Genomic DNA, 26231 nt, shown 5'->3' on the forward strand with positions numbered 1-26231 from the left:
CACCGGCCGAGGCGGTCACTGCTGCGCCTGCGTCTAGGGACAAATGGGCGGGGAAGTTTCCGGAAGTCTCCCTTTGTGGAGGGGTGGGGTTGGGTGCTCTGCAGTCCTCCCAGGGCCGCTCTGACCTGCTTCTCTGCAACTTCTCGCTTCCTCTCCATGTTTCCTCCCACAGCGGCCGCTAGGCCCCCGCCCTCTCGCCTTTCCAGCGGGTCTTCCCGTGGCCGCTCTGGCTCGAGCGTCCCCTCGTCTCTCTGATCTGGCCCATCCGGCTCGGACGGGAGTCGCGGGTGGGTGAGCAAGCGAGTTCGTCTGTGGGGTCCAGGCCTGAGCCCCTGAAGACTGACTCTGCCCCTAGCACTCGCTCGCGCCCCGCCCCTGGCTGGAGAGGTCGCTCCCGGAGGACCCTCCGGTCCAGGACCTGCCCGCACCCTTGATGTAGGCCCCCGCCGAACAGTACATCCCTTCGCCCACTGGAGACTCCAGTGGTCTATAAGGTCCGTCTCGGCCTGCAGCGGCCCGCGACTGTAACTGCTGGACATCGTTTATGGGGTCAGCTAGCCTATGGGGGCCCATGTCTACAAGGGACTCCCATGGCCCCTGAGGGTCTGCCCCGTCCATAACGACCCCCATTACAGGGTTTTCCATGGGTCTGTAGGGCCCACCCCTCCATCTCCAGAGCCCGGCGACAGCGGCTGTCCCAGCGGCTCCTGGACCCCACTGGTCTACAAGGCCATGTCCCATCCATAGACGTCGCATTTGCAGGGCTTCAAACGGGGTGGAAGGCCCTCTCCGGGGCTTTACAACCCGTCAGTACGGGGAGGCGGCGATGGCCCTGGGCCGGGCTCTGGCTGCGGCGCTGGCTATATCATTGGCCATCCTGGGGCCGCTGTCCCCTGGAGCCCAGGCAGGGGACTGCAAGGGGCAGCGGCAAGTGCTGCGGGAGGCTCCAGGCTTCGTGACAGATGGTGCGGGCAACTACAGCGTCAATGGCAATTGCGAATGGCTCATCGAGGGTGAGTGGGGCCGCGTGGGTCACACACCCGCTGGTGCGCTAATTCATTCATTTGTGCCCTCATTCATCCACTGACCACGTTCCCAGAACCTGTTCTGGTCCAGGCCCTTTGCTCTAAAATACAGCCAACCTGGGCCCTGCCTTGAAAGGCCCTGAAGTCTGGTCAGGGAGTTGCACCCAGACCCAGATGGACAGTTATAAGCCACAGCATCAGTGCGGGCTGTTCTGAGTAGTCCTTAGATACTTAGGGACTACTCTGGTGGTCCAGTGATTAAGACTCAGTGCTTCAACTGCAGACGTGAGTTCCATCTCTGGTGGTGATTAGGATCCTGCATGCTGCTTGATGTGACCAAAAAAGTAAAAATAAATTAAAAAAAATTTTTAAAGCTTCATTTAAAAAGAAGTTGTTGGAAACTCAGGCTTTGAGCCCAGCCACCTGGCTTCAAATTTGGGTTCCGCTTCTTTCTAGCTTTGTGAATTTGGGCAGGTGGCTTCCTTTCTCTAAGATTTGGCTTTCCCTCCCTGCACGTGGTGATAGTAATAGTACTCACCTCATAGGGCTATTGCAATTAAATGAGAACAGGTATTTACTGTGCCTGGTACATAGTAAATACCCAATAAATGATCTTAGGATTACTAGTGTTGTTCTTTTTGAAGTACTTCAATGAATGCATTTTTTCAGTCATTCATGTACCAGGTATTGTCTTTGCCACTGGGATTCAGCAGAGAGACCCACAAGCCTCAGCAATCTGTGATGGCTTGGGGCTTGGAATCCCATGGGGGAGACAAACACGTTGATAGTCCAGCCCAGTGTGGTCGGGGCTGTGATGGAGGAGCCCCATGGACCTGGGGATGCCCAGAGGAGGTACCTGATCCTGTGGGGTGAGTGAAAGCAGAGAAGGCTTCCTGGAGATGTCTGAGCTGAGGCCTAAAGACCCATGGAAATCAGCCAGGAGGAGAAAAGCATTCCAAGAAGAGGGACCAGCCTGTGCAAAGGCCCCATCTCTACTGTTCTGGGCTCCCAGTCTAGTGGGGGAAACAAACCCACCTCTAGGGAATGAGAACCTCAGCAATGGCATCTGACTTAGCCTGGGCTATGCCTGAGATCAGAGGCGTATGTAGGAGAGAGCAAAAGGGCATTCCAGGTAAAGAGAAGAGCCCGTGCAAAGGCCCGGAAACAAGAGTGTATGATGCTTTTGTGTGTCACTCAGTCATGTCCCACTCTTTGCGACCCCATGGACTGTAGCCTGCCAGGCTCCTCTGTCCGTGGAATTCTCCAGGCAAGACTACTGCAGTGGGTAGCTATTCCCTTCTCCAGGGGAATCTTCCCGACCCAGGGATCGAACCCAGGTCTCCTGCATTGCAGGCAGATTCTTTACGATATCTGTGTGTTAGGACACAGAATCCAAAAAGACAGTGAGCCAGAGGCTGGAGGGTTGGGAGGAACCAGAAGGTGTAGGATGTAGTGATTCTGAGCTGTGCCCTGAGGACAGTAAGGAGGTGGAGAAGCAATCTAAAGCAGTGGCTGGAGAAGTCCAGGAAAGCCTCCCTTGGCAGCAGATGAGGATCTGGCCTCCACCGAGAGGTGGGAGTCCTCCAGAGGAGATCCTGGACAAAGACCAGAGGTGTGACAGGGCCTGGGTCATGCCAGACCTCCTTTTGCAGGCTTCAGAGTTTGGTCTTTATTTGGGGACACAGGTTTTGAACAGGGGAAGTCATGATCCAGTTTATGGTTTAGAAGATCTTTATGGCTGTTGTGTGGGGTATGGGTGAAGCATATTTCTTGAGGTTGAGTGTGTCTGTCCCCAGTGTGAGGGCCATCCTCATCTAGACGTTGAGAAGAGAATGGGAAGTGTGTGTATGCATTGGGGATGTAAATTGTTCTCTGGCCTTGAAGAGCTCCAGCCTGGTTGGGGATGGTAAGGCTAGACACAGACATTCAGCCTCCAGTGTGCCTGGTTGGGTAGACGGGCCTAGAGGAGTGAAAAGACTCTGCTGGGAGTCACAGAGGGGGAGCCACTGAGCAGGGTTCTGAAACATGCACTGGAGTGTTGTTCAATCGCTAAGTCTGGTCTGATTCTCTGCGACCCATGGACTGCAGCATGCCAGGCTTCCCTGTCTTTCACTATCTCCTGGAGTTTGCTCAAACTCAGGTCCGTTGAGTCCGTGGGTGCCATCCAACCATCTCATCCTCTGTCACCCCTGTATCCTCCTGCCTTGAAGCTTTCCCAGCATCACGGTCTTTTTCAGTGAGTCAGCTCTTTGGATCAAGTGGCCAAAGGATTGGAGCTTCAACTTCAGCGTCAGTCTTTCCAATGAATATTCAGGGTTAGGAGTGTGCTGGGTGAGAAAAGGGAACAGCCCCACGAAGACAAAAGAGGGGCTGGTGGGACTTCCCCAGTGGTCCAGCAGTTAAGTCTCCACTGCAGGGGACATGGGTTCGATCCCTAGTTGGGGAACTAAGATCCCGTGTGCCACCCAGCAAAATAAAAGGGAGGACCAGTGGGTCTCAGAGCCATGTCTCAGCTCATCTGATCTGGCCGAACTGTTGGCTGGGAAGAGCAAAGCAGGCCAGAAACAGGGGAGGAAAGGCCCTGAATGTCACACTGAGCAGCTTGACTTTTCTCTGGGGGTTGATGGGGAGCAAGAGGGGAATTTTGAGCAGGAGTGGGGTGTCGCTGTCAGGCTGGGTGAGGGGTAAACTGGAGAGTTGGTGTGCTTGTCTTGTGGGAAAGGATGAGTTCTGAATTGGGGCAGGAACTAAGTGGGTGGAGAGGCATGGAGAATGCTGAGAGATGTGTGACATTTCACCCATGAGACCTGGGGACCAGTTGGCTGGATGTTGGGATAAGGAGGAGTCTGGGAGACTTCTGGATCCCTCCTTGAGGTCCTAGCCTTCCCAGTGTCTGTCACCTGTAAGAACCAACATGTTCCCCCATCTATTAAAAAATAAGCAAATGATGCACTTACTTTTTTTTTTTTTCACCATGTTCACACTTCATTGGGCCCAGTCCTTGTAAGGATTCATAACATCCTTATAAATAAGAGGCATTAAGCCTTTGAAAAGCAGGGGCATTTGGGCTCAGATCTCTGTCCAGCATGGTCTGGGGATTAGGCCCCTGTTGGATGGAAACAGAAGGACCTGGACTCAGGCAGGAACTTCAGGAAGGCAGATGGTGAGCCGGCGGCCCCCGGCAGACACTTGACAAAGATGTGTTTGTTGTGATTCTAGGGACAGAGCTTTATAGTGTGGTTGAGGCTGGTAAGATTCTGGGAGGTCTGGTTGCCCGGCCTGGCTGAATGGTTCTTCTGCTTTCTCCAGACCACAGCTCGAGGTCTCTGCATGATGTTCTTGGGGGCTCTGGCCAGAGCCAGAAGGGGAGGTACCAGCTTCAATATTCTGTCTGGTGTATTTCTTCCTTCCTTCACCCAGTATTTTCTGAGCCCTTGCTCAGCACCAGGCCCTGTGCTGGGCAGAATTGGGGAGGGACCCCCAAGATGAGCAGGCCTAGGCCCTGTCCTGTGGGCCTCCTCGGTTGCAGGGGAGACAGGCATGGACACAGATGGTCCTGGCCCAGAGAAATGGAGGTTGTATTGGAAAGCGAAAACCTGTAGGGACCCCTCACCCAGCCAGGGGGCATCAGGGAAGGCTACCTGGAGAAGGTGGGGAAGTGTGCTGGCAGGAAGGGAGAATGTGCTCAAGACAGAGAGAGGAGCTTGTGCAAAGGCCCAGCTCCTGCCATGGGGAAATGTGGGGCAGGTTGAGACTCCAAACCCCCAGTTAGGGAGCTGAACTTTTTCCTGGAGATGATGGGGAATCACCGAGGGCTTTTGAGCAGGGGAGGGTAAGGACCAGAGGTTGAGCCAGGGGGATCTTTCAGGGAGTCATGTCAGGGGAAGACAAGAGGTCAGGAAGGAGGCCTGCACTGGCATGTTGGAGTCACTGTCTGGGATCATCACACCAGCATTGGTGGGTGAGAATCATCCCCAAATTACATCAAGGAAACTGAGGCCCCGAGAGCTCCAGGAACTGGTGAAGAGTGGATGAGCGCCTCCAGCACGCAGTTGGGTATAGTGAGGAGCATGGGAAAAGGGGGCTGGTCCTCCAGCAGGTCCGAGCAGAGCTGGAGCCCAGGTCTCCTAGTTGCCCCAGCCCACAAGACCTACCTGAGCCCCTAGTGAGAGACATGGGGTGAGAGAACCTTCTGGAACCAGACAGAGAGCAAGATTGGTGACAATGCCAGGAGTAGTGGTATTATGAAGCATGAGGCCCCATCATAAATCAGCACTTTAGGTGCCTTATCCGTTACCGTCTCCCATGTGGTCACAGTCATCTGAACAGTCCCCTGGGCTGGGCACCCAGGATGCTCCCTCACGGGCAGGCAGTTGATGGCAGCTGGCAGCTCAGCTGGGAATGACAGCTGGGATACCCACACATGGCCCCTCCACGTGATGCTGGCTTTTCATAGCATGACAGCTGGGTTCTGAGAAGGAGTATTCTCCGTGGCCCAGGTAAAAGTGGCAGGCTTCCTCTGATCTAGCCTTGAAGGTCCCAGAGCCTCACGTCTGCTGTTGTGTATTGGCCAAGCTAGTCTCTTCCCAGGTAAAAGGGGTCAGGAATCAGCCCTTATCTCTCTCTCTCTTTTTTAATTTTTAAAAATTTACTTATTTATTGGTTGCACTGGGTGTTCGTTGCTGTACATGGGCTTTCTCTAGTTGTGGCAAGTGGGGACTTCTCTAGTTATGATGTGTGGGCTTCTCATTGCGGTGACTTGTTGTGGAGCACGGGCTCCAGAGTGCAGTTGCTCAGTGCAGACCTCAGTTGCTCTGCAGCATGTGGAATCTTCGCAGACCAGGGATTGAACTTGATTCCCCTGCATTGGCAGGTGGGTTCTTATCCACTGTGACCACTGGCAAAGTCCAGCCCTCATCTCTTGATGGAAGGAGTGACCAGATGTTTGAATTGACCACAGTGATTATATCCCCATTTTACGGATGAAGAAACAGATCTAGAGAGGTCTGGTGACTTGCCCGATGTCACACAACTTACTAGTGGCTAGTAAGTGGCAGAGCCAAGACTTGAGCCCAGGCAGTCTGGCTCCAGAGGCTATGCCCTTAGCTAGTACAGTACACAGAGAGAAGAGACCCTGGGTCAGGGCAGAGAAGAGCTGTGGTGCTCCAAGTTTCGGTCTTTGCCCAGGGGGGTAGAAACAGGCCTCTTCCCTTAGAGCTCCTTGAGCCTGGAACACAGGACGCCCACAGAGGCCCTTTTCCATCTGGGTGTTTACCTCTCTGCTCGGGCGTGAACCCTGACCTTCAGGCTTCGGCGTGTCTGAGGTTCAAGAAGAAATGGGAGCAGTTCTTTGTGATCACTGGGATGAGGTTCCTCTCTGCACTCCAGTTTTCCCATCTGAATGGTAGCGGGTGTTCGGCCTGATCTCAGGAGCCCTTTCCAGGGCTGATACTGTCCTTTCTTCTTCGAGCTTCTGTCCCTCTTGCTGTTGCAGCCCCATCCTCCCTGGGCTGGGAGCCTGGGAGCCCCTCGAAGGCAAAGCCCAGGCCTGACTCATCTTGGGGCCCTAGCATCGTGAGGAGCAGGGCTGGGTGTTTGTGAGTGGGCTGGGTGGAGGCGGGAAGGGGAGAGGCCACGTCTGAGCCCGGCCTCCCTGTTCTCACCGCTCAGCCCCGAGCTCCCAGCACCGGATCCTACTGGACTTCCTTTTCCTGGACACAGAATGCACTTATGACTACCTGTTCGTGTATGACGGTGACTCCCCCCGCGGGCCCCTGCTGGCCAGTCTGAGTGGGAGCACGCGGCCTCCGCCCATCGAGGCTTCCTCGGGCAAGGTTGGTGGGGCTGGGCTGCGGGGCCGTGGCTGGAGGAGCCGAGTGGAGTGTGCAGGACAGGGGGGTAGACACACAGAGGGAAACAGGAGGCCGGGGCACTCGACATCCATCGGGAGGATACAGGGACAAAGAAAGGTGGAGAGAGACAAAGACAGGAGATGGGGCGCCTCAGGGTGGGGGGTGCAGGAGCAGTCCCCCCTCCATGCTGCCCCAGAGCCCTGTACCCCATGCCTGCAGATGCTGCTGCACCTCTTCAGCGATGCCAACTACAACTTGCTGGGCTTCAACGCCTCCTTCCGCTTCTCCCTGTGCCCGGGCGGCTGCCACAGCCATGGGCAGTGCCGGCCCCCGGGGGTGTGTGTCTGCGAGCCGGGCTGGGGGGGCCCCGACTGCGGACTGCAGGAGTGCTCAGCCTACTGCGGCAGCCACGGAACCTGCGCCTCGGTGAGCCTGTCCCCCCATGTCCCCCTGGACCCTGACCTGTGCTCACACCTTCCACCCCCACCTCCTGGCTCTGACTCTGCCCCTGCCTGAGACAGCCCCTGCCAGCCTGCCCTCTCCCATGACCCTGACCCCTACAACCCCACCCTGGGACCCTGTTCCCTCCTACAGAACTCCTCTCCCTGTCCACACCCCACTCCCCCACCTGTGACTCCATCCCACTCCACTGTGGGGCCCCTCCTCGGCCTGAACCCACTCCCAGCCTCACCTGTAACCCACCTGTCACCTGTGAACCTGCCTGCCTTCCTCTCGCCAGGCCCGACTTCAGCCTCCCACCCCTCCACTCTGTCTGGCTTGGTCCCCCAGCTGTGACTTCTGACTTTTTTTTTCCCCCTGAGTCTTTATTGAATTTGTTACAATATTGCTTGTTTCATGTTCTGGTTTTTTGGCTGCGAGGCACCCCTGCATTGGAAGGTGAAATCTTACCCACTAGGCTACCAGGGAAATCCCATGACTTCTGACTTTGACCACTAACCCGGGGCCTAAGCCGTGCAGATCCAGCTCTGGGACTGGATTAGCCTTGAGCCCTCCCTGCATTGACCTCCCTGGACCTGAGTTCTTCCAGCTCAGGCCAACCCTGACCTCACCACTGTCTTTTTTTCTCCAACCTGTCTTTCTATCTATCCTCGTTTTTCTTTCCGGGTCATTTTCCTTTTCCTTTCTCTGCTGGTCTGACTTCTTTTCTCCACTTCTCTGCCTCCCTCTGGTTGTGTCTCTGTGTCCATCTCTTCCTGTCTGCTGCCCTGTCTCCTGCCTGTCTCTCTCCTTGCCTCTCTGTTTCTCCATGTTCTCCTTTTGTGTTCCTCTCTCTTCTACTCACTTTCTTCTCTGCCTGTCTCACTCTGGCTCTTGTCTCTGTTCCCTGTCTGTCTGTCCCTGCCTGTGTGTCCCCTTTCCCCCAGCCCCTGGGACCGTGCCGCTGTGAGCCTGGTTTCCTGGGACGCGCCTGTGACCTGCATCTGTGGGAGAACCAGGGGGCTGGCTGGTGGCACAACGTGAGTGCCGGAGATCCAGCCTTCTGTGCCCGTATCGGGGCAGCCGGGGCCTTCCTGTCCCCACTGGGGCTGTTGGCTGTTTTCGGAGGTGAGCAGATGACATATGATATGAGTCTGGGGTCTAGAGGCCTGGCAGCCTGTGGCCAGGGCCTAACACTGTCCTCCTCTCCACAGGCCAGGACCTCAACCGCGCCCTGGGTGACCTTGTCCTGTACAACTTCTCTGCCAACACCTGGGAGCGCTGGGACCTGAGCCCTGCCCCGGTATGGACCCCACCTCTGCCCCGTCTGGGGATGCCTGTCCACTCGGGCAGAGCCAGCCAGGGCATCCCAGTTGTTGTTCAGTCGCTCAGTCATGCCTGACTCTTTGTGACCCCGAGGGCTGCAGCGCTCCAGGCTTCCCTGTCCTTCATCATCTCCCCAGATTTGCTCAAACTTACGTCCATTGAGTCGATGGCACTCCCGAGTGACCCTGTTACCCCGCACACCCGCGTCCCTGCAGCTTGATGCAGGGTCACCGACCCCTCCCACTTCTGCTTTTCTTTCTTCTTCATCTTCCTTTCTGCATCTTACCGTTCTGCGTGTCTCCTGTCTCTCTTGGTTCATCTTTCTGTTTTTGTCTCTGACTGAGTCGTCAGCTCTTTTGGTCTCTGCGTCTCCTGCTCTCTGGGTTGTGTCTCTGACTCTCTCTTCCGGCCTCTGTCATTTCTCCCTGACTGCTCCTTCTCTTCTTGTGTTCTCTGCCACACCTCTCTTTGTATTCGCACGTGTCTGTCTCTCGGGGTCTCTTTTCTTTTCTCTCTTGGCGTGTGTCTGTCTTTCTCTCTGCCTCGGTGTCACCTTCTGTCTGTCCCTCCATCCTGCCCTGTCTCGGCATCTCTGTCTGGCTGGCTGTCCCTGTCCTTCTGTGTATCACCACCTGTTTCCCTCTCCATCTCTGCATCCTGGTCTCTTCCTCACAGGCTGCCCGTCACTCCCACGTGGCTGTGGCTTGGGCCGGCTCCCTGGTGCTGATGGGCGGTGAGCTGGCTGATGGCACCCTCACCAGCGACATTTGGGCCTTTAGCCCAATGGGTGGCGGCCGCTGGGAGCTTCTGGCACCACCTGCCTCCAGTCCCTTGGGGCCACCCGGCCTGGCAGGTCACGCAGCAGCCCTCGTGGACAACACGTGGCTCTATGTGTCTGGTGGCCGCACCCAGCATGACCTCTTCTCCTCCGGCCTCTTCCGTTTCCGCCTCGACGGCACCAGTGGGGGCTACTGGGAGCAGGTGATGCCAGCAGGTGGGCGGCCCCCTGCCGCCACTGGCCATTCCATGGTGTTCCACGCCCCCTCCCGTGCTCTGCTGGTTCACGGTGGACACCGGCCCTCCACTGCCCGGTGAGTGCCCTGCCCTACACCCCCGCCTGGCAGAGCCGGGCCTGGCCCGACACCCCGGGCCTTTAGGCTCTAGCGGTCTTCGCCCACCGATAGACTCCTGCGGTCACTCAGCCGCCCCTTCCTTTCTTCCTTCACTCATTCATTTGCTCACCCACTCACCCATTCTCTACTCTGTCATCCGATCTCTTGGTCACGTGCTTCCCCACACATGCCCACTCGCTGATCCATCCACCTCACCTCTGCTTGGTGTCCAGCCCTGGCTAGATTATGCAGGGAACCCAGAGATGTGTCAGACTTGGGTCCTGCCCGTGAGTTGCTGCTAGTTCCAAGAGGATAAATATCCAGTAAAGCCAGTCTCAACCCCGGGGGATCATGACTCCTAAGAGCCCGGAGGAGGGAGAGAGGCCCGTCCTGCCCTGAGCCCCTCTCCCACCCCTCCCCGACAGATTCTCTGTGCGGGTGAACTCCACCGAGCTCTTCCACGTGGATCGGCGCGTGTGGACCACCCTGAAGGCCCGGGATGGACTTCAGGGCCCACGGGAGCGAGCCTTTCACACGGCCAGTGTCCTGGGCAACTACATGGTGGTCTATGGTGAGGAGGCTCCCCGTTCCCGCCTGCCTGCCTGCCAGGGGCCCACGTCTGAGCTGAGTGAGACCCCCTGCATGGATGCCCTCACCTCCCCCAGGCTGGCCAGCTGTGCCCCTCTCCTCCTTCCCCAGGGGGCAACGTGCACACCCACTACCAGGAAGAAAAGTGCTATGAAGATGGCATCTTCTTCTACCACCTGGGCTGCCATCAGTGGGTGTCAGGGGCCGAGCTTGCCCCTCCAGGAACTCCTGAGGGTGAGTGGCCCCTCTGGTTCTGTCAGGGGCTCCTGAGGGTCACACTTGCCCCCACAGTCATGTGGGACTTTGGGCAGAAACCACCCGGTCCTGTTAGAATGAGCCCAATATCCTGTTGGAGCTGGCCTCAGGAGGCATGGCTGTACTGGAGGCAGGACCAGGGCATTGTTGCTGTGGAGATGGGAGACATGTTCAGTAGCATCAGATCTGGGTTGCAGTTGAGGTTTTGCCAGTTTTCAGCCGTCCCAGGGAACTGCCTCCAAAGAAGCACCTTTCTCAAGATCAGACAGTGGGCAAATGCTGAAGCAGAATGGCCATTCCTCAACAACCTTTTGTATAAAAGCCATCATTTAATCTCTCTATACCTCAGCTTCCCCCTCTGTAAACTGTATTAACACTTAAACCTCTGGGCTGTGGTGAGAATAAACTGATGAAGTGAAGAACAAGTGAGCATTGTCCAGGAAGGGCCCAACACGCTGTCCTAAGAGTGCAGGGCCAGAGGGCTCACCTGGAGGGCACGTGGAGAAGCCTTTCAAGCTCAGGAGACCAGGGACGGCTTTGCAAATGGGAAGAAAGTCACAGGCCCTCTCCTCAGAAAGACACTTGTCTGCACCAGCTGGTCATATCCTTTCAGCAGGCTCTGGACTTCCCAGAGGCCCATCTGTTCTCCCCACCCTACTGAATAGAAGGGTGAGGACATAGGACAAGCGTAAGAGAAGGGACAGTAACATTTAAGGGGTGGGCAAGGAGGAGGGGTCCGTAAGGAACTCTGTTTGACCGTCAGAAATAAAGCCTTGGCTTAGTGTTGGAGGCCTCCGATCCCAGCCCACCTTTAGGTTCCGTCACTGGATAGACCAGAGTGTGAGGCTTCTGGAGGCCTCTTCTTTCTTTGTAGATTTTGATCCCTGGGCCAGATCCCCTGCACTTACAGAGCATATAGGTAAGAGAGGGAGGGAGTCACCAATCCCTGACCTCTTACCCATCAGTCAGGACTCTTGGTTGTAAGCGACAGAAAGCCCACTGCTTAAGCAAAAAGAAGAATGTCTTGACTCCCTTGAGTGAAAACTGGCTGCAGGCTGGCCTGGATCCAGGTGCTCACGTGATGGCCTCGGCCATGTCTCTTTCCAGTTCTCAGCCCAGTTTCCTTCTGTCTCTGGAGGTTTGCTTTTGTAGATGGTCACCAGCAGCTCTGCGATTATATTCACCCCCTTTAAAAATGCCCGGAGAGAGGGGACAGATGTATACCTATGGCTGATTCATACTGATTTATGGCAGAAACCAACACAGTATTGTAAAGCAATTATCCTGTAATTAAAAATAAAATAAATTTTAAAAAAATGCCTGTGAAAAAGACAGTATCTTTTCCCAAGAATTGTAAGAATTATGGTCCCTCCCCGAACTAGTCACTGACTCTGATCCGCCTGGGCTCAAGCACCACTGCTGCCAGAGGCCAGGCCAGCTTGACCTGAGCCTTGGCGACTGTGGGTGGGAGGGGTGGTTTCCCAGAGGAAACGCAGAGGCTGTCCGTGGAGGGAGGCGGGTGTCAGACAGATGAGAGCCAGGTAGCCCACCTCAGCTCCCCGAGGGCAAGGTTCCATTTACAGAGGAGGCAACCAGGACTCAGAGAAATCCAGTCTCTTGCCCAAGTTCACACAACTAGTCAGCAGTTGATCTGTGATTTGAAAGCAAGGAAGTGGTAGACCCAGGATTTGAACCCAAGTCCTTCTGATCCCAGAGAGCATGCTCTGTCTGAAAGATGACTTGGGCAGCGGTGTGGGAGCTCCAGGAGGTGAGAGAACTAGGGCCGGATCAGGGCCAGGCAGGCTGGGAACATCTCGTTGGACAAGTGGGATTGAAGCATGGGGGGGTCAGGGGTGGTCCTCTAGGTGGGTAACCATGAAGGTGGGAGGGGGCATTAGGGGGGGTTCTCATGTCCTTGAGGGGTCTGTATTCTCCTAGGCCGAGCAGCGCCTCCCAGTGGCCGGTACTCACACGTGGCGGCTGTGCTTGGCGGCAGTGTCCTGTTGGTGGCCGGGGGGTACAGTGGCCGGCCCCGTGGGGACTTGATGGCCTACAAGGTGCCCCCCTTTGTGTTCCAGGCGCCTGCTCCAGATGTGAGCACTGGGGTGACAGGGGGAGGGTGGCTGGGGAGGAGGTGGCCTGGTTCCCATGGTTAAGGGAAGTTGTGGGGGGAGGGTCCCTGGGGGAAGGGGAAGAGATCCTGAGGGCTGTGATAGGAGGGAGGTCAAACCCCAGGTCCAGGGGAGGGGGAATGGTGGTCCCTGGGGCTGGGGAGAAGTGGATGGGGGTCCTCAATGTTCTGAGCAGTTGGGGTCCCCTGAGATCATCAGGATGAGTGGGGGCGTGGGAGAAGGCGCCAGGTCTGAGCACCCCTTCCTCCCTGCCCACCTCTTTGCAGTACCACTTGGACTATTGCTCCATGTACACGGACCACAGCGTCTGCTCCCGAGACCCCGAATGCAGTTGGTGTCAGGGGGCCTGCCAAGCCGCCCCGCCTCCTGGGACTCCCTCGGGGGCTGTGAGTGACTGTCCTCGTCCTCTGTCCCCTACCACAAGACCTGGTCCTCAGTGTCTTCTTCTGCCTAAATCAAGTTGAGACGGACTTTGCTGCACTTGGGAGACTCATTTTCACACTTGAGATGGGCATTCCTGACCCTTGACCCTTGACCCTTTGACCCTCCTCCCCATCCTTTTGTACTTCTGACTCTGTCCCTAGATCCCCCACCCCTGTCCTCTTGATCTTTCTGGTTCCAACTCAGCTCTCAGTTCCTTTCTTCAATTTCCTGACCTTTCTGCCCCAAGACTCCTGAATCCCAGGTCCCTTAAGCTCCTGTGGGTGGTGACCGCCAATGTGTCCCTTCTCTGCAGTGTCCGGCTGCCAGCTGCCTGGGCCTGGGCCGTCTCCTGGGTGACTGCCAGGCCTGCCTGGCATTCAGCAGCACCGCGGCTCCTCCCCGGGGGCCCGGCGCCCTGGGCTGGTGCGTGCACAATGAGAGCTGCCTCCCTCGGCCTGGTGAGTGTCCAGTGGCAGCATGGCGGGGTGGTGGGGGATGGCCCAGCCACCGCATACCGACCTCCCTCTCCCGACCCTCCTGTCCCCACAGAGCAGGCCCGTTGCCGAGGGGAGCAGATCTCCGGCACCGTGGGCTGGTGGGGGCCCGCACCTGTCTTTGTGACCTCCCTGGAGGCCTGTGTCACCCAGAGCTTCCTGCCTGGCCTGCACCTGCTCACCTTCCAGCAGCCACCCAACGCCTCCCAGCCTGACAAGGTGGGGAGCCGGGGTGAGGAGCCCAGCAGGGAGTGTCGAAGGGCCTGGTCTTAAGAGTTCTCATTTTGTCAAATGGATCTTTAAAAAAATTTTTTTTAAATTTGTCTATTTATTTTTGGCTTTGGCTGTGCCGGGTCTTCATTGCTGCATAGGCTTCTCTCTAGTTGCGGAGGGCAGAGGCTGCTCTCTAGTTACGGGGCACAGGCTTCTCAGTGTGGTGGCTTCTCTTGTTGGGGAGCACAGGCTCTAGGGCGTGTGGGCTTCAGTAGTTGCAGCACGTGGGCTCAGTAGTTGTAGCTCTCAGGGTCTAGAGCACAAGCTCAATAGTTGTGGCACAGGGGCTTATTTGCTCCAGGGCATGTGGGATCTTCCCAGACCAGGGATTGAACTTGTGTCTCCTGCATTGGCAAGGTGGATTCTTTACCACTGAGCCACCAGGGAAGCCCTCAAATGGACCTTTATCACTCTTGTGTTTACCCCTTAAGTCTTCACATTCAAGGATCTGATTTTCCTTATTGATTTAAAATTTTTTTTTTCCAAAAAGCCGTGGTGAGATAACACATAACATAAAATTTACCATTAGTGATATTTAGCACATTCACGATATTGTGCAACTGTCACCACTCTCTAGTTCAAAAATATTTTTATAACCCCAAGGGGAAAGCCCAGATCCATTAAGGCATCACTCTCTATTCCTCCCTCCCTTTGGCCTCTGGCAACCACTAACCTTTTTCTGTATCTGGATTTGTTAACCCTGGATAGGTTATACAATAGAATCATATAATGCATGGCCTTTTGTCTGTGGCTTCATCCACTTAGCAAACGTTTTCAAGGCTCGTCCGTGTTGTGGCACATGTCAGACCTTCATTCCTTTTCTAAAAAATTATTTGTGTAGTTTTGGTTGTGCTGGGACTTCATTGCTGTGGGTGGGCTTTCTGTAGTTGCAGTGAGGGGGATAGTCTTTGTTGCAGTGCACGGGCGTCTCATTGCAGTGGCTTCTCTCGTTGCAGAGCACAGACTCGAGGTGCACAGGCCTTAGTAGTTGCTGCACGCAGGTTCAGTAGTTGTGGTGCATTTGGATTTCTTATCTATCCTTCCACAGTTTACCTATTCAAATATGAGTAAATTGATATTTAATTATTTTTTGTTTCTTGCAGAAAAAGTAACATGCCGTCTACACTGTACTGCCACTTTCCTTCTTTACTTGGTGTATCCTGGCAAGCTTCCCATAGCAGAACTTAGGAAACTCTCTCTTTCTCTCCTTTTTAACAGCTTCATAATATTCCATTCACATTCTAATGCTGTAGTGTTCTAGTTTATTTAAACAGTCTCCCATGAGCTTCCCAAGTGGCCTAGTGGTAAAGAATCTGCCTGCCAGCGCAGGAGACATAAGAGATACTGGTTTGATCCCTGGATTGGGAAGATCCCCCGGAGGAGGGCATGGCAACCCACTCCAGTATTCTTGCCTAGAGAATCCCATGGACAGAGGAGCCTGTCGGGCTATGGTTCATAGGGTTGCAAAGAGTTAGGCACAACTGAAGCAACTTAGCATGCACGTACCCATGATGAATACTTGGGTTGTTCCCCCCTTTCACATACTAGCAATAAATCATGTAATATGTCCGTTGCATTGAATGTTGGATCTGGACTCTTTTTTTTATCTTTTTAACTTGTAACTTACAAGTTAAACTTGTAACTTAACAACTTATATACTGGTTCCTTATACAACAAAGAACAGGATACATAGGGTTAGGTCCTGAAGGGATCTGATCTTCTGTCCCCACGGAGTTGGGGTGAGACACCTTCCTGGAACATGAATGTGTTCACTAACCTGTAACCTGGAAGTTCTCCAAACCCCCTAGTTAAGGGAGCTGGACTCTTAAGGGCTTAAGTGGAAAGATAGGGTGTTGAGGAAGAAGCTGCTGAAAGGTCCAGGGCCCTGGAGTTTAATGAGAGGTGGAGATGAGCAGGGGCTAGGACCCCGCTGTCTGCTGTCCGAGCGGGAGCCTAGCTCTCTTCCTAGAGTAACGATGGGTGAGCTGTCTGTCTCCCTTGCACCCGTGATCCTGGCCTCAGTCTCCCATTTAGTAAAACAGAGAAGGAGATTGGGTTGCCTGGTCTCTCCAGCTCGGCTGTGGCTGGAGAGGCCTGAGGCCCACGGGACCAGGCAGAGAGGCCCTCATGCACGCCTCCCTGCCTCTGCCGGCACAGGTCTTGATCGTCCGCAGCACGACCATCACCCTGACGCCGAGCTCAGAGACCGACGTCTCCCTGGTCTACCGTGGCTTCATCCACCCGCTGCTGCCGGGAGGCCCTGGGGGCTCTGGGGCTGAGGACGTGGCTGTGTGGGCCCGGGCCCAGCGCCTGCATGTGCTGGCCCGGATGGCTCGGGGCCCGGACACAGAAAACATGGTAAGAATGCCTGGGACACTCAGTGGGCTATTTATGATAAATACAGGGGGCGTAGGTATCTGGCAGGGAGTAGGACTGGGGAGAAACCGGAGGCCTGGGATATATCCTTAGTGGAGGGAGGGCCTGGGGGGTCTTCATTTGAACAGAATTGGAAGGGAATTTTGAAAAAAGTGGAAGCTCTCAGTTACTGAGTCAGACTTCCCTGAGGAGACGGTGGGTCGCTGGGAGGTTTGGGGGTGCTGGGAGGTTCTTGGTGTCTAAGGAACTCTGAGGCCCTCCTCTTCCCTGGAGGGGGTGGGTGCTCGGTGGGTGTGGGGGCCTTGGGGTTTTCAGGAGCCAGAATGTGGGTGGCAAGTTCAGGGGCCCCGTCTGTCCCCCAGGAGGAGGTGGGGCGCTGGGTGGCACAGCAGGAGAAGGAGACGAGGCGGCTGCAGCGCCCAGGGTCAGCTCGCCTCTTCCCACTGCCCGGCCGGGGCCACAAGTATGCAGTAGAGATCCGGGGCCAGCTCAATGGCTCAGCAGGCCCTGGGCACAGCGAGCTCACCCTGCTGTGGGACCGGACTGGCGTGCCAGGTGGCAGCGTGAGTACCCACACGCCCTGGACTTTCTGAGCCCAGGGCCACGAACTAACTCCCTCAGCCCTGACCTCTTACTTGTTGACTCCTGAACTCTGGGCCTTACCTTGAACTTCCCAGACCCCAGCATCTGACCTCCAAAGTCTGACCTGGTCTCATATTCTGACCCCTGTCCACATCTCCCAACGCCTCCCACCCTGACCTCACTGACCCTGACTTCTGCCCTCCCTACTTTGACCTGTGATCTCTAGATTCTCTCAAACCCTGATCCTCTTTCGTCTGCCAGTGTCCTAGATCCTGACTTTCTGCATGCCCAAATTCTCAACCTTGTCTCCAAACCCTTAGGTCTTTACCTCCAAACACTGATCCCTATCCCAAACCTTGACCTGCAGCGTGGAGCCCTGACCTTCCTCTGACACCCCCACCCCCAGGAGATCTCCTTCTTCTTCCTGGAGCCCTACCGCTCGTCGGCCTGCGCCTCCTACTCCTCCTGCCTGGGCTGCCTGGCAGACCAGGGCTGCGGCTGGTGCCTGGCCAGCGCCACTTGCCACCTGCGCCAGAGCGGGGCCCACTGCGAGGACACTGGGGCCGGCGGGTCCCTGCTCGTGCTGGTGCCTGCCCTCTGCCCGCTCTGCGAGGAGCATCGCGACTGCCACGCCTGCACCCAGGTGCCCACCAGGCCGCAGCGGGGAGGTCTCGGCACGGAGTCAGCCAGAGCAGGCGACTCAGCCCCAGGGGGCGGGATCCCAGGGCTGGCTGAGGGACCCTGTGGGTAGTGGTGAGGGTAGCAGCTGGGGCCCTTGTTGTTCGCAGGTGAGAGTCAGGTGGGAGAGGGGCTGGAAAGTGGGCTTGATGTAGTCATGACTCTGCATGTGGGGGACCGGAGAACCCAACTTGACATCTGCACCAGAGGGGCGTTATCCGCTTGGACACCAGAGCCCGACAGCAGGTCTTCAGGCCTGCTGGCTCCAGAAGTTCAAGCCACATAGTCAGCCATTCACCTCCTTCCATTCCACGTCCTCATTTTCCTGGAAGTTCATTCCTTGGGAGGGTCAAGGGATCCTCAAGGGCTCCAGACTTTCATCCTCCACCCCCACCCTGGCCACTCAAGTCCCAAAGGGAAGGAGAACACCTTCCTGTCCCCACTGCACCCTCACCCCTCAGCTCAACAGAGGTCACTGAAGAGCCTTTTCTGTGCTCTTGTTGGGGCTGGTGCCAGCTCCTGGACCAGTGCAGCTGGGGGGAGGGAGGCGTGACCCCCTGCCCATCTCTGGAACCTGGGGATTGGATCAGCCCCACCTAGACCACAGAAAGTGGCGCTACTGCCCCAAAAGCGAGCAGTGCGGGTCAGGCAGAACCTGTGGATCTCCCTGGCTGTAGGAGGGAGGCTGGCTTGGAACAGGAATCTGTGAGCCGGTGCTGGGGGCCTGGCGCCAGGAGGCCCAGGGGGAGGTTCAGCTGGGCTCTTCTTCCTCCATCCTCCCAGGACCCCTTCTGTGAGTGGCATCAGAGCACCAGCCGCAAGGGGGACGCGGCGTGCAGCCGGCGCGGCCGGGGTCGGGGTGCCCTGAAGAGTCCGGAAGAGTGTCCCCCACTCTGCAGCCAGTGAGCCCTGCTGGGCCCAGGGAGAGGGTGTGTGAGGGTGTGGGTGTGGGGGCCAGGCGGCGCCCTGACCCGGTCCCCCCGTTCCCTGCCTGCCCCCAGGCGCCTGACCTGTGACGACTGCCTGGCCAACTCGAGCCAGTGCGCCTGGTGCCAGTCCACCCACACCTGCTTCATGTTTGCCGCCTACCTGGCCCGGTACCCACACGGGGGCTGCCGAGGCTGGGACGACAGGTGCGGTCCTGGCGGCAGGGGTCTGGAAGGGGAGGGTGGAGATGGGGTGACTCGGGCAGCCTCACACCTGCCTCCCCACAGCGTGCACTCAGAGCCTCGGTGCCGGAGCTGCGACCGCTTCCTGACCTGTCACGAGTGTCTGCAGAGCCACGAGTGTGGCTGGTGTGGAAACGAGGACAACCCCACACTGGGCCGGTGAGGGGTCGGGGGCTGGGGTAGGGCTGGTGGGGGGCTCTCTGCCCACCCTAATTCTAACGGCCTCTTTGTTTCTCTGCCCCTTGGCCTTTTTCTCTGTCCTTCCCCCCCATCTCTCTTTTCTCCCTCCCAACTCTTTTCCTGTTTCTGTGACTTGTTTCCTCTCATCTTCCCTTCTGTTTTCTCTTTCTGGTCTTTGTGTTTCTCTTCTGTCTCCCTTTGTCTGTATCCGCACCCCGCCCCTGTCCTTTAAAATCATTTTTGTGTGGCTTCTCTGGGTTTTTCTCTGCCTCTCTTCCATTTCTCCTTCTGTCTGTCTCCATATTCATCTTTCTGTCCCTGTTTCCCTGCCTCTGTCTCTTTACCACGCCCCTCCACCCCAACCGCCTTCTTCAACACCCCTCCCCACAGTTGCCTCCAGGGGGACTTCTCAGGGCCTCTGGGTGGGGGGAACTGCTCCCTGTGGGTCGGGGAGGGCCTGGGGCTGTCTGTGGCCCTCCCCGCCCGCTGGGCGTATGCCCGCTGTCCCGATGTGGATGAGTGTCGCCTGGGCCTAGCGCGGTGCCACCTGCGGGCGACCTGCCTGAACACACCCCTCAGCTACGAGTGTCACTGCCAGAGGGGCTACCAGGGTGATGGCGTCACTTACTGCAACCGCACGTGAGTGGGGCCTGGGTTTCCATGGAGATGTCGCCCCAGGGTGGGTACGGGTGGAGAGGCTGGGAGGAAGTGATCCTGGTGTTAGGCTGCCTTCCCTGGAGCCAGCCTCCCCAATGAGCCTTGGGTTTTTACCTGGCAGAACAGGCCCTCATTAGAGCGACAGGGTCCTCAGTGTTACATAGTTACTGTGGAGACGGGTCACCCTTGGACTGGAGGCCGCAGTTGCCATAGAGACAGAGAAGGCCAAGTTGAAAGGGGTTTCCACAGAGAACAGATCACCAGTGGTGATATTTGGTTTCTATAGAGACAGGGCCACCCACGGAATCCAGGATCCTGGAACAGGCAGTAGCTTCTGATGGTGTTGCCATGGAGATTCTGGGGTGGAGCGGGGAGAGGGGTGGATGCCTTGGGGGCTCCAAGCCTGCCCATCCTTCCCCCACCCCTGCCACGCCCCCTCAGGTGTCTGGAGGACTGTGGCCACGGTGTGTGCAGCGGCCCCCCAGACTTCACCTGCGTGTGTGACCTGGGCTGGACGTCGGACCTGCCCCCTCCCACGCCCGCCCCTGGCCCCCCTGCACCCCGCTGTTCCCGGGACTGTGGCTGCAACTTCCACAGCCACTGCCACAAGCGGGGGCCTGGCTTCTGCGACGAGTGCCAGGGTGAGCAGCCAGCCCACTGGCCTCAGGCACCTCCCTGGGGCCCCCAGCTCCAGGTCCCTCGGTCCCATTGCCTGTTCAGCGCCCGCCCTCCTTCCTGGGATCTGCACTTCCTCCCCAGTCCGGGTCCCAGTTGCCCCGCTTTGAGCCAGGTGGGGTCAGAGAGGGTCGGGCTCCTCCCCGCCTCAGCCCCTGACCCTGCCTCCTGCCCGCGAGGGCCTCCACAGACTGGACGTGGGGGGAGCACTGTGAGAGGTGCCGGCCCGGCAGCTTCGGGAATGCCACGGGCTCCGGCGGCTGCCGGCCCTGCCAGTGCAACGGGCACGGCGACCCTCGCCGAGGCCACTGCGACAACCTCAGCGGGCTCTGCTTCTGCCAGGACCACACCGAGGGTGCCCACTGCCAGCTCTGCTCCCCTGGCTACTATGGGGACCCCCGGTGAGCCAGGGGCCAGCCAGGCCAGGTCGGGGGGCAGGGACGTGGCGGGCCGGGGCAGAACTGATCTGATGCTGCCTCTCCTCTCTCCCCCCAGGGCAGGTGGCTCCTGCTTCCGGGAGTGTGGGGGTCGTGCCCTCCTCACCAACGTCTCCTCAGTGGCACTGGGCTCACGCCGGTTTGGGGGGCTCCTGCCTGCAGGTGGCGGGGCAGCAAGAGCAGGGCCAGGCCTGTCCTATTGTGTGTGGGTCGTCTCGGCCACTGAGGTGCTGCAGCCCTGTGCCCCTGGGACCCTCTGTCCCCCACTTACCCTCACCTTCTCCCCCGACAGCAGCACCCCGTGCACGGTGAGCACCAAGGGCGCTCATGACAGGCCCACATTCCCCCACCCAGTGGGAATCTTCAGACAGACCCTGGCCCCCACGTCCCTGCTTTTTCATCCATCAAACTCCCAACTGTATTCCTCAGGCCCGTACCCCTCTGTTCCTCAGCCCACAGACCCTTCCACTTCCCAGACTGCCTCCTGTTTCCTGGACCCCAGTTTCCCTTTCCCCAGTCCAGGCATGGTAAACGTTTGTACCTTGTGTGCCAACTCTGATCGATTGGTAGTGGCTGCCGGGATCTGTGTATTGAGAAAGAGCCTCCATGCACGAGTGCCTGATTGATTAACCGTGTCTGCTGTCAACACAGGCGTGGGAATGGTGGCCTCTATGCCACAGCGTGACAGTTGGCCTACGTGGTTCAAGCAGCTTTTGCCCCCGTCTCAGATTGCCCTCTCTTTTTGAGCTCCCCTCCTCCCAGACCCCAAGCATCGCTCTGTCTTTTCCTCATCATCCCCTGACCCTCGATTCCTCACCCCTCCAGCTGAGCTACGTCCTGGCCTTTGATGGCTTCCCACGCTTCCTGGACACAGGTGTCGTCCAGTCGGACCGTAGCCTCATTGCTGCATTCTGCGGCCAGCGGCGGGACCGGCCTCTCACTGTGCAGGCCCTGTCTGGTATGGCCACTGGGGGAATGGGACCACTGCCCTGGACTGTCCTTTGTCCCTGTAACTTGCTGCTTGAGGTGGGCTCAAGACCCAGCCCGACTGTCCTAGCACCTGACTTGCTGCGTGATGCAATTCCTTGCCACCTCTGGGTCTCAGTTTCCTCAGCTGAAGATTGTACTGGATGGGTTGTGTCTCTGGAAAGAAGGTCCAAGTGGGGGACACAGAATGTAGCTGGTGTGGGAGCCCCCGAGCATCTCTCTCCTCAGCCTAGTGGTTCTCAACCAGGAGTGACTTTGCCCCTTCGGGTATTTGGCTGTGTCTGGAGATGTTCTGATTGTCATGATTGGAGGTACTACTGGTATCCCATGGGTAGGGGTATCCTATGGGTGGGGGCCAGAGACGCTGCTCTGCAGTGAAAGGGCCCGTGTTTGGAAATGCTTCTCTTCATATTGTAAAACCGAGTGGCTGCAAGGCTGTGAGAGGGCAGAGTTGGAGTTGTTCCTGCTGGCGATGGCACACAAACCCAGACCCTGCACAGCGAGCTGCTAGAGCTGCGGGGTCCTCTGTGTCATTTTCACCTAGCAAATGTTTACTGAGCACCCAGCTGTCAAGCTGGGCCTGCCTGGGCTCCGTGCTGGGCGTGTCAAAGGGGACCAGGGACACAGGTGCTGTCTTCATGGACTCACAGCAGAGGGGGAACGTGACAAACAGCAGTGAACAAATTATAGTCAGAATAGTAACACTTTTTTGAGAAGGGACAAGAGGAAATGGAAAGGACTGGGGACCTGGCCTGTCTGGGGAGGTGAGGAGGGATTCTTTGCAGAAGTGAAATTTCACTTGAGGCCTGAAGGGGGCGGTGTGGGCAAGGACGACTACTCCTGAGGGAGGCATAGCAGATGCCCAGACTTGGTGGTAAAGACTCGGCCTGCCAATGCAGGAAACATGGGTTCGATCCCTGGGTCAGGAAGATCCCCTGGAGAAGGAAATGGCAACCCACGCCAGTATTCTTGCCTGGGAAATCCAGTGGACAGAGGAACCCTGCAGGCTACAGTCCATGGGGTCGCAAAGAGTTGGACACAACTTAGTGACTAAACAATGACAAACAACAACTTCCTATTCTGAGAATAGGAACCTGGTCAGTGGTGCTGGAGTGCAAAGAGCTGGGAGCGTGGGATGTGATGAGGTCAGAGAGCCTGTAGGGCTACCGACTCTTTATTTTTAAAAAGTATTTATTTATTTATTTGGCTTCACTGGGTCTTAGTTGTGGCACGAGCTTAGTTGCCGCATGTGAGCTCTTAATTGGCAGCATGCAGTTATTTGCAGCATGTGGGATCTGGTTCCCTGATCAGGGATCGAACCCATACCCCCTGCATGGGGAGTGCAGAATCTCAACCACTGGACCACCAGGGAAGCTCAACCCCTGTCTCTTTAAATATAACTTTGTTGCGGCCTTGTGACGAGCCTCTGGACTCTCTCCTTCAACAGGGCTGCTGGTACTGCACTGGGAGGCCAACGGCTCCTCATCCTGGGGCTTCAATGCCTCTGTGGGCTCTGCCCGCTGTGGGTCAGGGGGCCCCGGGAGCTGCCCTGTCCCCCAGGAGTGTGTGCCCCAGAATGGGGTCCCAGGTGCTGGACTCTGCCGGTGTCCCCAGGGCTGGGCTGGCCCGCACTGCCGCATGGCTGTGTGTCCTGAGAACTGTAATGCCCACAACGGGGCAGGGACTTGTAACCAGGTACGGGTAGAAGAGAGCAAGCCAGGTGGGACAGGGCAGGAGGTGGGGGTGGTAATCAGGGCGCCCCCCCAGCTTCTTCTGCTGTTCCCCAGAGCCTGGGCGTGTGTGTCTGTGCTGAGGGCTTTGGGGGTCCTGACTGTGCCACGAAGCTGGACGGTGGGCAGCTGGTCTGGGAGACCCTCATGGACAGCCGCCTCTCAGCTGTGAGTTATGGACGCCACTCCCCAGGGAGGTGCTGTGCAGCCCGCCTCCTGGATCATTCTCCCCGCTCCACTCCCCAGACTACTCCCAGAGACCCTGTACCCAGCCTGCCACTTGGTAATGGCCTCACTTGAGCCCTCCTGTCCGTGCCCCACCCCCAGGACACTGCCAGCCGCTTCCTGCACCGCCTGGGGCACACGATGGTGGAGGGACCTGAGGCCACCTTGTGGATGTTTGGGGGCCTGGGCCTGCCCCAGGGGCTGCTGGGAAACCTTTATAGGTGAGGACGGCCCTGGGGAGATGGGACACCTGAATGACAAAAGGTCACCTCAGGGGATGCTGAGATGCCTGTCCCATAAGAGTCCCGTGGGAAGTAGGGTGTGCAGAAAAATCTCCACAGGTGCAGGATACCCCAAAGGATGCTGGGACACTTGTCACCTCAGGGGCTAGGGTGCTTATTGGCGTGGTGGTACCCCAGAGGATGGTACAGTGATTGTCATAGGAGGGTCACCTTAGAGGTGTTGGGGTACCTGCCAAGTGGGGGGTGATCCCAGGGGATGCTGGGGTACCAGTGGGGGGACATCACCCCAGGGGGTTATGGGCTGACTGCCACATAGTGAGGCTGCTTTTTGCTTCTTGGCCCCAGGTACTCAGTGAGTGAGCGGCGGTGGACACAGATGTTGGCAGGAGCCGAGGACGGGGGCCCAGGCCCCTCCCCTCGCTCTTTCCACGCCGCTGCCTACGTGCCTGCTGGCCGTGGGGCCATGTACCTGCTGGGGGGGCTCACAGCTGGGGGTGTCGCCCGGGACTTCTGGGTCCTTAACCTCACCACCCTGCAGTGGCGGCAGGAGAAGGTGAGCGTCTCGCTCCCCGGGTCCCCACAGCTAGGCTCCAGCAGAGATGGCGAGGGCAGCTCCAGCCATCCTTGCCCCCAGAGGAGGACCCTTCCTCCTGGGGCCCCAGCACAAGTCCCAGAAGTTGAATTTCCTTGGCCATCCTGGGTCACATTTAATTCCTGAGCCAGTCCGCAGCCAAGGGGATGTGACCCTCTGGGTGGCCAGGCTGGGACACAGTCCCCTTGTTGAGCTGGTACACTCAGCCCTGTGCACCCAGAGTAAGAGCTGGGGAGCAAGGGCTTCCCAGAGGAACCCCGGGCTATTCCCACCTGAAGAAATGACACCACGCAGGCAGAAACAGTGACAGGTCTGCTGCTCGCCTGCCAGGACCATGACCGGTGGGAAGGCCTGGGGTCTGACCCGTTCCCTCTTAGTGGTTCAAGGGGAGAATGGGGAGCTCTGAGCCTGCCTTCTACCCACAAAATGACCCCTGACCTCTGCCCCTCTCCCTGGTCACCTCCACCCTTCATCCCCCAGGTCCCTCAGACTGTGGAGCTGCCAGCTGTTGCTGGTCACACACTTACTGCCCGCCGAGGCCTATCTCTGCTCCTGGTGGGTGGTTACTCCCCGGAAAATGGCTTCAACCAGCAGCTGCTTGAGTACCAGCTGGCGACTGGCACCTGGGTGTCCGGGGCTCAGAGCGGGACGCCCCCCACAGGTGGGCCTGGGGACAGGGCATGGCGTGGGGGCAGGGCACAGCGCTTTTGACTCTCGACCGTCCTCTCTACCCGCTCCTGTACTCTGTGGTCACTGCCCCCTACACCTGTTATCTCCCTGTGTACCCCGTCACCCACCCACATTCTCAGGATGCTGTCTTTTGAGAAGTTCAGTTTCTCTACTTACCCCTCCCAGACTTCATGAGAAGCTGCCCACCTCCTGCCTAGTAGCAGTGGGACGCTTTCCCTCTCCCAGGGCCTAGAACACTGCCCCTCAGATATTTTCCTTTCTCTCCCTCTCCTCTTTCTTTCTTTCTTTGGCTATGCCAGATCTTAGTCGTAGCACGTGAGATCTTTTGATGTGGCACACGGACTCCCTAATTGTGGCACACAGGCTCAGTAGCTGTAGCATGAGGGCTCTGTAGCTCTACGGCCTGTAGGATCTTTGTTCCCCAACCAGGGATCAAACTCTCTCCCCCTGCATTACAAGGTGGATTCCTAACCACTGGACCACCAGGGAAGTCCCTCTCCTTCTGCATTCTTTGATCGCTGTCCCCAAGGTCGCTCTGGCCACCCTGTCTCCCTCTTTTCCCTTTCCCAGAGTCTCGAATGGCTGTCCTTTAGCACTGAAGGGGGAGGGAGGGGTTGAGAAAGGCTCCCAGGTCTCTGGCGTCAGGGCCTGGTAGAGTGGTGGTGTGGTCACAGAAGGGGAGCCCCAGGGGGCCTTCTTGATCCCCAGCCCTTCCCCCAGCCTCTGTGCTCACTCTCCCCGCACTCCCAGGTCTCTACGGTCACTCTGCTGTGTATCACGAGGCCACTGACTCCCTCTACGTGTTCGGGGGTTTCCGCTTCCACGTGGAGCTGGCAGCCCCGTCCCCTGAGCTCTACTCCCTGCACTGCCCTGACCGCACCTGGAGCCTGCTGGCTCCTTCTCAGGGAGCAAAGGTCAGAAAAAGGACCAGACTGATGAGTGGGGGTGGGGATGGGGTGGGGAGGGCCCCTCCTTTCCCAATGCCCCAGGGAGTGGCTCAACCCTGGATTCCTACTCCACCTCCTTTCCAGCCCCCCCTCCCCCAAGTCTCCCCTTCTTCAATCTCTGACCTGAAGGTAAGAATCATCCACCA

General features: G+C 57.5%; 1 protein-coding gene across 4 annotated transcripts in view; it reads left to right on the forward strand.

Annotated features, from left to right (window-relative positions):
- The first annotated feature begins 35 nt into the window (after window positions 1-35).
- The window catches only part of MEGF8 (multiple EGF like domains 8), a 42034-nt gene continuing 15838 nt past the window's right edge, over window positions 36-26231 (forward strand). The window contains exons 1-29 of one of the 4 annotated variants that reach the window (XM_081516172.1): window positions 36-1013; window positions 6696-6859; window positions 7097-7303; window positions 8263-8443; window positions 8530-8618; window positions 9317-9732; window positions 10179-10324; window positions 10453-10575; window positions 12535-12689; window positions 12995-13114; window positions 13465-13609; window positions 13701-13864; window positions 16076-16276; window positions 16657-16857; window positions 17283-17519; window positions 18338-18456; window positions 18556-18687; window positions 18769-18882; window positions 19294-19542; window positions 20002-20201; window positions 20426-20636; window positions 20731-20980; window positions 21498-21630; window positions 23107-23354; window positions 23447-23557; window positions 23717-23835; window positions 24202-24409; window positions 24929-25109; window positions 25889-26130. In XM_081516172.1, the coding sequence (XP_081372298.1) occupies window positions 827-1013; window positions 6696-6859; window positions 7097-7303; window positions 8263-8443; window positions 8530-8618; window positions 9317-9732; window positions 10179-10324; window positions 10453-10575; window positions 12535-12689; window positions 12995-13114; window positions 13465-13609; window positions 13701-13864; window positions 16076-16276; window positions 16657-16857; window positions 17283-17519; window positions 18338-18456; window positions 18556-18687; window positions 18769-18882; window positions 19294-19542; window positions 20002-20201; window positions 20426-20636; window positions 20731-20980; window positions 21498-21630; window positions 23107-23354; window positions 23447-23557; window positions 23717-23835; window positions 24202-24409; window positions 24929-25109; window positions 25889-26130 (5253 nt within the window). In that variant the 5' untranslated portion in view covers window positions 36-826. The remainder of the gene's footprint in view (window positions 1014-6695; window positions 6860-7096; window positions 7304-8262; window positions 8444-8529; window positions 8619-9316; window positions 9733-10178; window positions 10325-10452; window positions 10576-12534; window positions 12690-12994; window positions 13115-13464; window positions 13610-13700; window positions 13865-16075; window positions 16277-16656; window positions 16858-17282; window positions 17520-18337; window positions 18457-18555; window positions 18688-18768; window positions 18883-19293; window positions 19543-20001; window positions 20202-20425; window positions 20637-20730; window positions 20981-21497; window positions 21631-23106; window positions 23355-23446; window positions 23558-23716; window positions 23836-24201; window positions 24410-24928; window positions 25110-25888; window positions 26131-26231) is intronic. The other 3 variants (XM_081516173.1, XM_081516175.1, XM_081516174.1) reach the window with 3 other exon arrangements.

The sequence above is a fragment of the Giraffa tippelskirchi genome, chromosome 7, assembly GCF_054371585.1.
Source record: "Giraffa tippelskirchi isolate mGirTip1 chromosome 7, T2T-mGirTip1v1.2.pri, whole genome shotgun sequence".
NCBI classification, from domain to species: Eukaryota; Metazoa; Chordata; class Mammalia; order Artiodactyla; family Giraffidae; genus Giraffa; species Giraffa tippelskirchi.